This window comes from Rousettus aegyptiacus, unplaced genomic scaffold (genome assembly GCF_014176215.1).
Source record: "Rousettus aegyptiacus isolate mRouAeg1 unplaced genomic scaffold, mRouAeg1.p scaffold_m13_p_8, whole genome shotgun sequence".
Taxonomy (NCBI): domain Eukaryota; kingdom Metazoa; phylum Chordata; class Mammalia; order Chiroptera; family Pteropodidae; genus Rousettus; species Rousettus aegyptiacus.
In genome coordinates this window covers 103,631,327-103,645,890 of record NW_023416311.1, presented here as the reverse complement: position 1 = coordinate 103,645,890, position 14,564 = coordinate 103,631,327, and the positions used below count along the sequence as shown (strand labels likewise).

Here is a 14,564-nt window from a genome sequence, read left to right as displayed (position 1 = left end):
GGAGGAAAGCAGTTTAACAATTATAAATTCACAAAGAACCAAAATTGGTAGGGGGCAAACTCATTCACATTCTAGGCAAGGAAGGTGACATTTTCTTTCATGCGTGTAAGCAACATTCGTTATTCATGCGTGTATCATGCATGTAACACTAATATAAACATTAGAGTCCCTGTAGTCCTAGATTTAGAATGAGACTCTTTCAGAGCTGCTGTAAATTTCATGGATTGGAGGGAACGTTCACAGCCCACTGAGTGTGCTCCTTAGGATGGGATGGCGCCAAGGATAGTGTTCCAGTGCGTTACAAGACTAAGAATGTTGGACCGGAAATTGTCATCTCTGGCTTCCTTCTGTGTCTCCTTAAAGAAGTTACTGACCTTCCTTGAGTCTATGTCCTCATCTGGGAAATAGGAATGCTAACTACACCTCACGGTGGAGAGAAAAAGATGGTGCACGAAAGCACCTTATACTCACTAAAATAAATGCACAGCCCACAAAGCAGGGAGACTAGATTAAGCTTGTGTCCAGTCTGCGGACACACAGCACACCCAGCGCAGCCGCCACGGGCTCCGGTGACATGCAAGGAGAGGGAACAGGTAGTGCTTGCTCACGTTTGACCCCACTCTTTAAATAAAACAGCTTTACTGAGATATAATTCGCATACCATCCAATTCTCCCACTTAAAGTGTGCAATTTATTGTCTTTTAGTATATGCAGAGTCGTGTGACCAGCGCCACAGTTAATTTCAATATGTCTTGATGTCTCGAGCTAAAGACAGACATGTAGATTTGCCAGGGCCGTGAGGTCTTGAGTCTGCTCCCAGGAGAAAAGCTTCCGCACCAGTCACGGGCAGCCAGCTGCAGCAGCCGACGCCCGCTTGGCACTGAAGAACCTGGAACCCACCACTCTGGTATCCACTGTGAATGGAGACAACCAGCTGTCCGGAGGACAACAGGCAGTGAGTGGGAACGGCCCCAGGGATTGCACTGCAAACGTGAATTTAGCAAAAAGAGGTAATTTGGCTTATTTGGGGTTCGTTTTATATTTAATGAAAAAGAAATGTGAAAAGCAAAAACTTGGAGAAAGAATAGCATTATGTCAACGATACGGTGAGGAAATTTAAAACGATCGAACATGAAGATAAGGGTACCAGCATCACCTGGGTTTTAAGTTGTTTGACAGGTTCCGCCCCCTTCTCCGGTGTGAGGTGTGTGATGCCAGGAAAAGAACATGTAGCTGTGAAGTGACTCACGTGGGGGAGGACAGGTAGCATGTCGCCATGTGGGCAAGGGCCAGGAAGCCCCAGGGGTCGACGGAAGGCAGGGTGGGAACAGTGCACCTAGAGAAAGAACACGAGACACCCGTCCGAGGAGGGGACGACCAGCGGATAAACTCCCAGGCCCTTCCACACTTTCCTACACCACAAAGTCCCCCCCAGACGAGTACTTCCTCACGTTTCTTGTCTCGTTCGTGCAATTATCATTAAGGAGATGATGTTTAAATCTTTTCTTAACCCTCCCTTTCAAATAGAATTTTACTCCAGAAAGGCAAAGACTCAGAATTGTATAAAATCGCGACGTGGATGGAGGTAAGATAGGTGGGTTCAGAGTCAGAACTAAGAAGGTATCTCCTGAAGCCAGGGAGAAGGAGGTAATTAAATGGAGGGGGCATTTGACGGGTCGGCAGCCACACTGTCCTCGCTGCCTCCACAAGTGAAAACGCTCAAAATTAAGCGGCTGCAAACGAGGGACGCCATAGTGCTGGGCTGTGTGGCGACGGCGGGTTGGAGACGAGCGGGTGTCGGCGCCAGGGAGAGGGAGGCACGGCGCGGGGGCCGCACCACGGACGCCTCGCAGCAGTCAGAAGCCATGAAGTAGGCTAATCAGAGTGAATGGAATAACGGAACTGACAAGAGCTACAGCATCACGCATGTTAAGCGTGAATTAAAAACATGCCTCTCGCGAAGCACTATCTCACTTCCCGGTAAAATGTGTCAAACGCGAGAGGGCGGGCACTTGTGCGAGAAGAGTGTTAGAAAACAGGATGAAGCAGCATAATGAAAGCCAGGGAGCCCTCCACTGCGGGTGACAGTGAACCTGTGGACACAGGAGAGAGAATTAACTCAACTGCGCATATGAAATTCGAAGAAAAGACCTCTCTACAAACGAGGACCGGCGGATACCTGCCGAGGGCAAGCTGGTCTCCTGGCGTCCTTGACCCACTACTTGGGGATAAGCGCTCAGACCACAGCGCGGGCCACCCACTGTGGCAGCCGTCAGTTCCGTCAGGGAGAACTTAGCACTTACCCTGTGCCCAGGACTGAGTGAGCAAGGGCTCCTCTGGCAGGTTTACTTAGCGCCAACAACACGTGAGATAAACGCCACCTCGTTTTACAGAATGAAAAATCAAACAAGTCAGTTTTTCAAAGCCACAAAGGTGGCTCGATCAATTTAATCTTCATGTTTAGCTTCATTTCCCAATACATCCGTGTTTCCTCTAAACCGCCTACACTGAGAATCATTTCAGAGGTTTCGCCCCCAGGTATTGTTTCTAACGTAAACATTTTACATTTATTTCCTTCCTACAATGACTGCTCAAGTAAAGGCGGCACTGGAACCAGCTGAGTGCACGGCGCTGTCTTTCTGCGGGTCCCCATTCAGAAATAAGCACCCCAACGTGCTCTTTAACTCGCCTGCATTTACTCATTGTGCCTAGAGATTTTCGCCACCCCATGGGTCATGACACATTCAAATGGGGGACATGCAACAGTCTCCTTATGTAGGTTCCAGTGCCATAACCTGCCAAGTTATTCTTCTGAAAGTTAAACTGCGTTTGGGTCGCACAGGAAGCCACGTCACTTCCCACATCCTTCTGACAGCCGTGAGTCAGGTAATAGCTGAGGCAACAAAGACACTGCGGGGCAGCCGCGCCGGTCCCGAGTCCGGCAGACACCGCTCACTTGGTGACATGATCTTTAAACCCTGTCCAGAAATGACATCTGAAAGCCAGTGATTCCGCCTTTTATTATTACTCTGGACAGATGAAATACAGGACGAAGCAGCAGCAAAAAGGCTGTCACGCCACGTGGCCTCCGCTGGTGCTCGGGCAAGGACGCCTGTGCAGGAGACGGGTGACGCAACCCGCGCAGACCCTCAGAACATTACTTGGACCCTAAAGTGCATCTGCTTGGTGGCATTGTTCTTCAGGCCTGTCTTCAGCATCCACTTCGACTTCATCCTCTGGACATACTGCATGTCCCGCTGGCTCCGAGGCGCTGCTCCTGTGGTTGGAAGGGAGGCACAGGCCGGGGCAAAGGGCTGTTAATCGCGACCAGAGAAAAGCCAAGCTTTGCAAAGAATTTCCAACTTAGTTTGGGGTTCTTATGTTTTTTAAAAAATGCTAACTTGGGTCTCCACACAATGGGGCTCTCCATGGGTTTCTGTGCACCCTTGAATTGTATTCCAGAACTTCAACAGTTATAATTTTTCTCTCCGATGAACCTCTTTAGTTTTCATCACCTGGAAAGAGTCTACAAGCCCAACAAGTGACGGCCCATCGATCTAAACGGACAGAGGCAGGCAGACAATTCCTGACAAGAGGAACATGAATTCGGTGCCTCATGGCTCACGGGCAGCCACAGTGAAGGCGACCAGGTGCCCGTCGTCACAGTGGCCCTGGAAATGGAGTCAGCTGTGCAAACAGCTCTTCCCCTCACCGCCTCTGGGATTCTAGTGCACAGACGCTTGCCCTGGAGAGCTACGGACAGGGCTGCACACGGCAGATACCACAGTGCGTTTAAATAATTTCACAGTGACGAGGTGTCCAGAGTAGCAACTTCATCAGCCTGCTTTATTCCTCTGCCTCTTACTAAGTTTTCTATGTGAAAGTTACAAAAGGAAGTGCTGGCTAGCCTTGATCGCGTGCATGCATGCCATCACACATCATTATGACATTCAAGCCACACAACTCCATGAGGTAGGTCCTATTATGATCCTTTCCATTTTAGAAATAAGGAAGAAGAGGCTTAGGCGAATTACAATATTCATGCTTATCATATAAGAACCTACAAGTGTAACAGATAGGTCATATTTGACCCCATGGCTCAAGCTATTTGCACAAGGATACTATTTAATTCCTCCGTGTAACCTCCTGGATTATTTCAGCCTTTGACCATTATTAAATAATTATTTTGGTAACAATAACCTTTGGAAAAAGTTAATGATGCGTATGCAGTTTTAGAAAGTTGCTGTGACAGGAATATAAGGTTTGAAGTCACAGGGCTTTGGGCTTGCTGCCGTAAACACATCAGGTGGGAATGGAAGCCAAGAGCCGAGAGGTTAAGGTTCCCATAGGGAGGACCCATGAGGGCAAGATAAATAGAAGCGACTTCACCCCAGGCCCCTGCTTGAAGCGCATTCCTGGGCAGGTCCGCGGCCGTCCACTCCCGAGTACCTGTGCTGCCGGTCCATCCCAGGGCCCTGTACTGCTGGAGTACTCGGCCCACAGCCTTCTGGTTCTTGGCGACCGTCACAGCTCTTGACAAGCCAAAGCGCTGTTTGTAGTACCTCATCAGGGAGCGATGACCTACTCTGGCACCTGTTTTTCAAAAGAGCACTATTTAAACATGGAGATGGATAGTTTTTATAGGCAGAGATATAAAGCAAGGCCTTTCCGAATTGAGCTGAACAATGGACATGCCGGAGGAAACAGTGCTCTATCTGCTGAAGGAAGGTGAAGCAGCATATTAAAAAATGAAAGAACAAGAATCAAAAAAGATTTTTTTAAAAAGTCACTGGTAAGTGAAAAACTCAGTATCTTGTGCTTATAGACAATATGCCTCCCTACACGTGCGCATAGCAACACCTTCTAACACAGGTAACTAACAGCACCCTAGGAGGTAAGGGATTGGAACTTTTTTTAATAGAAAGAAGATTAAGCACTGAGAGTTGTGACGTTTCGGCCTACGAGCCACAGTCTGGGCCTTTTCTTTGCTGGCGGTGCTGCCCCCAGCAGAGCTCAACAGCAGCGGTTCCCAAACGAGGGTTCACCTTACCCCGTGGACATCTGGCAATGCCTGGAGACCTTTCTGGTTGTTACGGCTGGATGGAGGCTGAGGCACGTAGCGGACCAGGGTCACATGCTCCAATGCATGGGACAACCCTCCACATAAAAGAATCATCTGGCCCAAAATGTCAGTAGTGCCTGGGTTGAGAACACTGCCCTATTGTTTTACACACACACGTTTTATTAAAATTATTGGAGCGGTATTAGTTAATAAAATAAGAAAGGTTACAAGTATACAATTCAATAATACGGCATTGCGTGTTCATCACCCAAAGTTAAATTTCCTTCCTTCACCAGACACTTGACCCCCTTTACTCCTAACTAGCTTCTCCCTCCCGCCCTTCCCTCTGGTAACCATTAATCTACGTCCTTGTCCATGAGTCTGTCATGTTTGTTGCTTTCAGTTTTATATCCCACATATGAATGAAATCATATGGTTCCCAACTTTTTCTGACTTATTTCGTTTCGCATGATAATAATCTCAAGATTCATCCACGTTGTTGCAAATGGCAGTATTGCATCTTTTCCTACGACTGAGTAATATTATATTGTATGTATGCGCGACCTCTTCTTTATGCAGTCATCTATTAAAGGGCACTTGGGTTGTTTTCACATCTTGGCCACCGTGAATAATGCTGCTATGAACATAGGGGGGTATATATCTTTGTGAATGTTTTCAAGTTTTTAGGTAAATATCCAGAAGAGGGATTGCTGGGTCAATGGTAATTTTATTCTGAGTTTTTTGAGGAACCTCCATACTGTTTTCCATAGCGGCTGTACCAACTCCCATTCCCACCAGCAGTGTATGAGGGCTCCTTTTTCCCCACAACCTTTCCAACACTTGTTATTACTTGTCCTGTTGGTAACAGCCATTCTGACAGGTGTGAGATGGTATCTCATTGTGGTTTTAATTTGCATTTCCCTAAAAGCTAGTGAAGTTGAATATCTTTTCATATGTCTGTTGGTCATTTCTAAGTCTTCTTGGGAGAAGTGTCTGTTCAAGTCTTCTGCCCATTTTTTAATTGGATTGTTTTTTTAAATATTGAGTTGTTTGAGTTCTTTGTTTATTTTGATATTAAGCCCTTATGGGAGGTACTGTTTGCAAATATCCTGTTCACGTGATTGTCTCTTTGTTTTGTTGATTGTTTCTTCTGCTGTGCAGAAGCTTTTTAATTTGTCCCATTCATTTATTTTAGCTTTTACTTCCCTTGCCTTTGAGGTCAAATTCATAAAATTCTCTCTAAATCCAAGGTCCATGAGTTCAATACCTGTTTTCTGCTATGTGATTTATTGTTTCAAGTCTTACATGCAGGTCTTTAGTCTGTTTTTAGTTCATTTTAGTGTATGAAGACAGACAGCAGTCCAGTTTCATGCTCTATTGCTTTCTAAATGATTAAAATTACCAGGTGAACCAGAATTTTAAAAGACGATTACACTGGAGTCTCTCTATACCTTCTGCTAATTTGGAAGAATCGGTAAAAATATGCAAGTCAACCATGCTTTCAGAAATGAATTTCTATCGACTATCTGGTTCTTTAGCTTCACAGTAGGAGAGAGGGAAGGGGACAGGCCTCCATGATAACTAACTCCGGACTCCATCAGACAGTGGCTCTCAAAAGGTGAGCCTGGGCCAACGGTATCAACATTGCCTACGAGCTTACTCACTACAAGATGTGTTTTCACAAGAATGTTAATTAGGAAATAAGCAATCAAACACCTTCCCGGACAGATGTAGAAATTTAACGACCGCATATATACAGGACATGAAACAGCTATTCGCACATAAAATGAATAAAGGAAATATGTGTACAGTTTCTAGGAAAGTGTGACATTTACATATTTAAATATATTTCTTTCAGACTCCTCTGTGTAGGGCAGGTGGCTCTATTTGCTTTTAGGATCTAGACCTGTAATTTACATGAGAAAATCCTGCCAGGTTATTTTAAGTCCCTCTATCTGGCAAGCTACCTGAAACAGTTTGCCTGCTACATAGATACAGAAAAGTAGTTACCTCTTCTTGTGAACAGACTCAAGGGATAGCAAAAAGAAATCTTCCAATCAAAGACGATATATGGGCTTTGGATACCCATGTAGATGAAAATGTACTATGCTTCCCCGAGCCTGACTATTCCGGCAGCTTAGCACGGACAAAGCTCCTGACCACGAGGAGTAAGGATGGCACAGCTGACGGATAACAACGCAACGTAAACGGAGGCTCTAGCAGGAAACCCGGCATCGTTTGTTGTGATTTTCTTTTCGCAACGTTAGGTCAGGATGCTCCAGGTTTATAATGATGGCTACCAGAGTCATTAAATGATAATGCCGGTCATTAGTACAGAATAAATCAATATACTTATATTCTTAAGCAACATTTGGAAATGTTTATTGAAGTTTGGCTTTTTAAAACATCCTTGAAAAGGTTTCATTACTCAATGCCAAGGTTTCTGACAGTTGGCAGAATGAAACATGCGGTGTTTAGAGCCACCCTTGCTCTATGACAATGACAGTGAGCATCTGACATTAAGCACCAAGTATAATGTGCTAACAGCTCAACTTAAAGGCCTGTATCAAGGAAAGTTATTTTTAGAACACACTGACCGCACAATATATAACAGATGGCTTATTTGAGTTATGGTGAAGTCACAACCTGTCCATCTACCTGTCGTCACAGCAATAACCACTTACGGTAATTTTCCTAAGATTAGTTATATATCTCTTGTGGATCTACCAAGTTTCATCTGGCGTCAGCAGCTAACTGGATGCGTCTTTCACACCAACTTACGCTACAAGAACGGAACAGCAAAGAACTCAAGCGACAGAGCCAGACCGGTTTTCAGAACAATGCCTGCAGTGCCCTCTACCGGACGCTCTTTGTCACTGGCTCTGGGATAGCTACTTGATCTGAAGTACCTAGATTTTAAGTGCCACAATTGCTGTTTTTGAAACCAATTTAAAGCTAAATCTACTAAGTGTGATGAATAAAATATGACTAAGCTCTTCACATTAGAATCTTTTTCAAATTAGCTTCATGTCAACATCCACGCCAAGCCTTTCCATAGAAAAAAACACATGCGTGGCCTAGTTAGGAACCTTTGGTCTTTCCTGATGAGTCTCTGTCCAAAGGTAGTTATTTCGCAGTACTCTAGCACCAAACCAGTCACCTCACTACTCCCAAGCCTACCTCAGAGAGCTCTCCTGAGATTGATTAGCCAACACCTTAAAAGAGCATGACTCAGTAAATGGCCTGCAGCTGTGAGCGAGGAAACCCAGGCTTTAAAAGCCAGGGATACTGGACCTTCAAGCTCATCTCATGCCACCTTTGACTGTAAAGGCAAAACAATCTGCTCCCAGTATCACAGGCAAATATGATTTCAAGCCCCAGAGGCTTGTTGTGAAAACGAAACATCTGCCTGAACATGCTCACTGCTCAGGAAATACCAGGTGTTGTTAGGGTCTTATTATCTTATCTCTACCATCCCGTTCCCTTTCCTTCTCACATCTCCTGTAGCTTCTCCCATTCTTACCAGCTCATCGTAACATTGTAAACAATAGTGGATGCTTCTCATATTCATGGCTTTCCTTCATCTCTTCATTCCTCTGTTAAATCCCCATCATTATGAATACTGTTCCCCAAAGTAGAAGGCAGACTTCAAACTCTAAGCCTCCCCCCGACAATCAGAAACAGGCATCCCAGGCACCGCTAATCAGATACACCCATGCTGGACACCGTTAAGAAGTCTGAGCAAACAAGAAAACAGGAATCAGTTCAAAGAATAAGAGGAAGGTCAAGATTAACAAGAAAAACCTAGACCGGGCCAAAAAATATATCAAAGAAATTAAATGACTGATCTAAGCATTGAGTCAGAACAGAAACAAGCAAAACCACCGATCCGGTTTAAACAGAAAAGCAAACACAGAGCTGAGAAGCAACCTTCAGAGTGTACCACGTACCTGAGAACACAAATACACCTTTTACGTTTCATCTTCTATTTCCCTCAGCATGGAAAAGGATGGATATGAACAGGCGTCTCCAATGGCTCGTTGGCCTTGAGTTACTTTTGACAAACACACTTACCGGAAGGTAGAATCAGCTCCATGGTTTCATCATCGTAGTCCAAGGTCTTCTCTGAGGGCAGCTCCTCGGTCCCATCGGGCCCCTCCCCCTCCTTGTGATCTGGGTAGCTACTCCTGGAACACAGTGAAAGAGTGTTAATGAATAGACTGATACCTCAAATCTAACTAAAAGACAGAAATTATATTTGCAAAGGGGCAGACCCACTGGCTACCTAAGAGGGGTGCTACACAGATGAAGCTACTACTAGCTGAAAGGTTTGAGAGTAAACAACTTGTGAGCATTTTCTCTGTAGTAAAAGTCGGCAAATGACCTATGAACTCAAAACGAAGCACGGAACTAAATGAAAAATGCAAACTATAAAAAACTCCTAGAAGATAACAGAAAAAATCTAGATGACTTGAGTTTGGTGATGACTGGGTACCATTCCAAAGGCATGATCCATGAAAGAAAAAAAATTGATAAACTAGATTACATCAAAATTAAAAACTTCTACTCTGAAAAACTGTCAAGAGAATTAAACTACATGCCACACATGAAAGAAAAGACACATCTGATAAAAGATACGTTATCCAAAGATATGTATTATCCAAAATATACAAAAAACTCTTAAAACTCAACAATAAGAAAACAAACACCCAACTAAAAAATGGGCCAAAGACCTTAAAGATACCTCACTAAAGAGATATACAGCTGGCTAATACGCACATAAAAAGATGCTCCACATCATATCATCGGGGAAATGCGAATTAAAACAAAGGGAAGTTTAAATCTGGCCCAATCCAGAACGGACACCACGGTGCTGGTGAGGACGTGGAGCAACAGGAACCCCCGTGCGTCGCTGGTGGGAATGCAAAATGGCGCAGCCACTTGAGGACAGTTTGGCAGTTTCTTCCAAAACTAATGACATATGGTCATTCTCTTACCATATGGTCCAACACTCTTGCTGCTTGGTATACCCACAAAGCAGCTGGAAACTTATGTCAACACAAAAACCTGCCCACAGATGTTTATTGCAGCTTTACTCATAATAGCTAAAACTAGGAAGTAACCAAACCGTTCTTCAGCAGGTGCATGGATAAACTGTGCTGCATCCAGACAGTGGTATACTACTCAGACCAAAATGGAATAAGCTGTCAAGCCACGAAAAGGCATGGAGGAACCTTAAATGCATATTACTAAGTGAAAGAAGCGTCTGTAAAGGCTACATATTGTATGATTCAGACTATATGAAGTTATGTAAAAATCAAATCTATGGAGAAAGAAAAGATCAGTGGTTTCCAGGGTCTGAAATGGAGGCAGGACCGTACAGGATTTTTAGGGCAGTGAAACTACTATGTATGATAGTATAACGGTGGATACCTGTTACCATACATTTGTCTAAGAGCAGACTGTAATGTAAACTACGGACTTTGATCATGATGGGTTGGCGCAGATTCATCAGTTTAAACAACTGTATAACTAGGGGAGGATGTTGATCATGAGGAAGGCTGTGCATGTGTGGGGGTAGGGAATATATGGGAAATCGCTGTACCAGCTGCTCAATTTCGCCATGAATCTAAAATTGTACTTAAAAAAAAAAAAAAAAAAGTGAGTGAATGACTTAAAACTGAATTCTTTTTCGTATCGCTTCTCCCTAGGAAGGTGGCCAGAAAAGATGAGAGAATGTAAGCTGAAAGATGCAGCTCCTGTCAATTTCACCACTATAATAGACAGTTCTACAAATTGATGATTGCCAGATGGACGGGGTGTTGGCAGGAAGGGTGAAAACGGGAAGGGATTAAGATGTAGAGTGCCGGTTATAAAACAGTTATGGGGATGTAAAGCATAGCATAGAGAATATAATCAATAATACTGTAATAACTATGGTGTCAGATGGGTTCTAGACTTACCAGGGTATCACTCTGTAAGCTACGTAAATGTCTAATCACTATGGTGTACACCTGAAACTAATATAATATTGTATGTCAATGGTAATTGCAAAATAAAAATGTTTTTTAAAAGTTCTAGAATGTTGCTGTCCAACAGAACTCTGTGATTCAGAAATTTTCTATGCCCGTGTGTCCAACAGAGAAGCTACCAATCGGTTGCTTTTAAGCACTGAGCTGATGTGTGATTGTGCAACTAAAGAAGTAAGTTTAAAATTTTTAAATTTAATTTCTAATTAACTTAAAACTATATGAGTATACCTAGTAATTACCATATTGGACAGTACAGTTCTAGAAGAATCTCAACGTTCCCAGAGATGTTCACAAATACATAGAAAATAGAGAAATGCACTAAAATGTTAACAATAGACAGATAACCCAAAAGAAAAACAAAAAGATTTGATCAAATACTTCACAAAAGACATCAAAACGGCCAATTAATATATAAATGGTTCTCAACTACAGTAGTTCTAAAGGAAATGCAAATTAAAACCACAATGGGATTCCAGTACACAGCCACAAAAGGGACAAAAATGAAAAACTCTTCCTCACTATAAAAATGGGAAATCAGGAGGAAAATGCAAAAGGACAATTGAAATGACTAGGACTTTTCTGAACACCTGTATCAACACGGACTATGTACAGCCAGCATGGTAATTATACACACCTGCTTGTGTAGCACACACCTGTGCTAGGTCGCCGACTCTTCATACTAGGAATTAGCTGTTCCAGGGTGCCCAGTATAGATTTGGTGCATGACACGTGAATTACACAGGTTTCTAGTAAAGGGTGAACTACCTATGGGACAGCCTCACCACCAAATGCCTGGCTCAGCATCCATCTCTACTCCTGTGGGAGACAGCCTGTGATTCAAGGCCAATCAGGTCCCATGAAACCTCACTTCTGTGCTTCTGTTCTTAAGGTAACTGGCATTACGGAACTCCTGACCATTAAACACCCAGTCTGACAAAGGAGATCTTCTCCTTATTCGACCTATCAGGTGAGTGTGTGTGTAACTCTGTTATGCTCAGTTTCTTATCTACAAAATGAGAGGGAATAACTGCCCACACAGAAGTGTCTTGAGAGTGATAAAGAATATGTTGTCCAGTTCCAAACACATATCAGGCATTGGCACAGCTAATATCACTTCAGTGATAATCTCACTTGACCTTGCATTCCAACTGTAGACTTACCTAAAATCATAGAAATCTGCAAACTCCAAAGCAGCATCACCATCTGTGAGGAGCTTACAGTGGCTTTTGTCATTCATGTGCGCCTGTACAGCTTCCGTGGAGTAAAAGGATTTCCCTTTCTCATTGCACCACAAGCAAATCTTCCCCACACCGACTTTCTCTCCTGGAAAAATAAGAAGAAAGCTTTTGAAGAAAAAATATGAAGAAAGCTCTTGAGGCCAGATTCAATCTCACCACTTAGATAAATGCAAAATTCCAAAAAAAAAAAAAAAAATGCATCAAGTTTTTGATCTTCACAAAATAAACAGGTAATTAAATCAAATATTTGTGAGAAACACAAAACTGATGTTCCCTTAAGAGCTTACCCCTAATAATGTGCTATGTCCTCATTAAAAGGAAAGCTATCATACTTACCCAAATACTTAATCAGTCCCTTAAGATCTGAAAGATATTCTATATCAGGAATAAAGAAGCTGTGGATTTTAGTCATATGAGCCACGTTCTTCATGAGGGAGCTTGAATGATGGGGACAGAATAAGCAGTCCGTTACAGGGATGGCACCAGGGGGGGCACTTCCCACAGCTTCTTCCTCCTCTGCATCCAGCTCCTCCAACTCATCCATCGACTCAGCATCCTCACATTCCAATTCTTCATCGGAATCAATATCTTCCCAATCTTCAAGCCAGAGATTTGAAAAACGAGGTTAAAGACAAGTAAGTGGTGACAGCAATCAAAGAAACCACCAAAGATACACAAACATGAGGTGTACAGTCCTATATCCGCGGAGGCGGGTGCTGATTTACCTCCTAGGGCAAATCCTCTTTCAAGATCTGTTTGAATTATTCTTTTACCATAGACCCATTTGTATGGCTACGAAATACCTTAATCTTTCTTTTCTAGCCCACAGTAAACTCCTTGAAGGAGTCTGCTTCTTTTCTAAGTCTATATGAACTCATATGACCAGTGTTAATAGGATGTGTGATATGGAGAAGGAAAAAAAAATAACTCATCAAGTCAAGGAGGCTAGATAGCTGGCTCCAGGTCCACATTTCAGGTTATAAATAACTCATTTGATTGTTTCAATCAACCAAATGAAGTGCCAAGTCAAAACTAGAAACCCAACAGAATTATAAATGCCACAGCAAATAGTGAGGCGGTAACATGTCTTCCCATGCATATGTTAAAAGCCGCCTTATTCAAATAAGAAAAGACATCAATTCATTCTACAAGTGTGTACTAAGAAGCTACTTTTCACCGGGAGAAGTTTCCAGGCCCTGACTCTGCAACAGTGAACTAAACAGACAAAAATCCCTGCGGGGCTGCTGATCAGGCAAGTCACTTCGGAAAACATCTATCTATACCGCCCTCACATCATTTTCACTTAAAAACGGGTACCTTTCCCTCTCCAACCTCCAGTATCAATCTGGAAACGTAAAGGGGGCCGATTTCCTACCCCCCATTCCCCGACAGGGCCCTTACCGTCTCCATCCACGTCCTCCTCCTCACTCTCCTCCTCCCCCTGCTGCTTTGCCAGCTTCCTCGCCTGCTGTTCAAACCACTGGAGCCGGGGAGGTTTCTCGGCCGCGTCTCGGTCGTCAGTCACACGCCCTCCACTGGCCACTGGCACGGGATTCCCGGACTCCTTCTTGGGCGCTGGGAGGGCCTTCTTGGGAGACGGCTGGGCCTTGATGGCCTGCTGGATGGCCGCGTTCACGGCGTCCTTGTCCAAACTGTCCACGCCCAGTCCTTTCTCTAAGTTCTTCTCATTCATCATCTCCACCTTCCGATTCACTGCCTTCTTCTCCAGCTCCACGTGCCGCCGGGACTTGAGGTGGTTTTCGTAGGCGTTGAAACAGGCAAACTTCTTACTGCAGACCGTGCAGTAGGTGGCCGTGCCCTTGCTCTCCTGCTCCGCCACGGCCCGCTGCGCCCGCACGCGCTCCTGGAAGCCCTCGGCGGTGACCGGGGCCATGTCCGCCACTTTCCGCTTCAGGTTGTAGCGGTGCCAGTCCGTCTTGTAGTGGGCCCGCTGCATCTCCGCGTCCTCGAACGCCACCCGACAGGTGATGCAGGTGTATGTCGCCATCGCCAGGCAGAAAATAGGAGGCGGCAGAGGCAGAAAATCTAGAGACCCGCGCCCTGACCGCACGAGGAACTCAAACCTTAATTCACCTTAGGCCTCACGAAGAACCACAGAACGCACGGACTTCCCTACTGGATCTGACGTAAGGAGCGGTGCACTGGGGAAGTTATTCCCGACTGGACAGGAAGTCCCGCCCCTCAGCCCGCGCCCCTTCCAATGAGAGGCCA

At 44.4% G+C, this 14,564-nt stretch overlaps 1 protein-coding gene across 1 annotated transcript; it reads right to left on the bottom strand.

Moving 5' to 3' along the window:
- Positions 1-2,411: 2,411 nt before the first annotated feature.
- On the bottom strand, positions 2,412-14,486 carry ZNF622 (zinc finger protein 622). Its single transcript, XM_016127257.2, has 6 exons — positions 13,734-14,486; positions 12,669-12,929; positions 12,255-12,417; positions 9,137-9,249; positions 4,450-4,593; positions 2,412-3,277 (listed from the first exon to the last, which is right to left on the bottom strand). Exons 1-6 carry the CDS (start codon positions 14,338-14,340, stop codon positions 3,150-3,152), a joined length of 1,416 nt encoding a protein of 471 aa, XP_015982743.2. The 5' UTR covers positions 14,341-14,486; the 3' UTR covers positions 2,412-3,149.
- Positions 14,487-14,564: the final 78 nt, after the last annotated feature.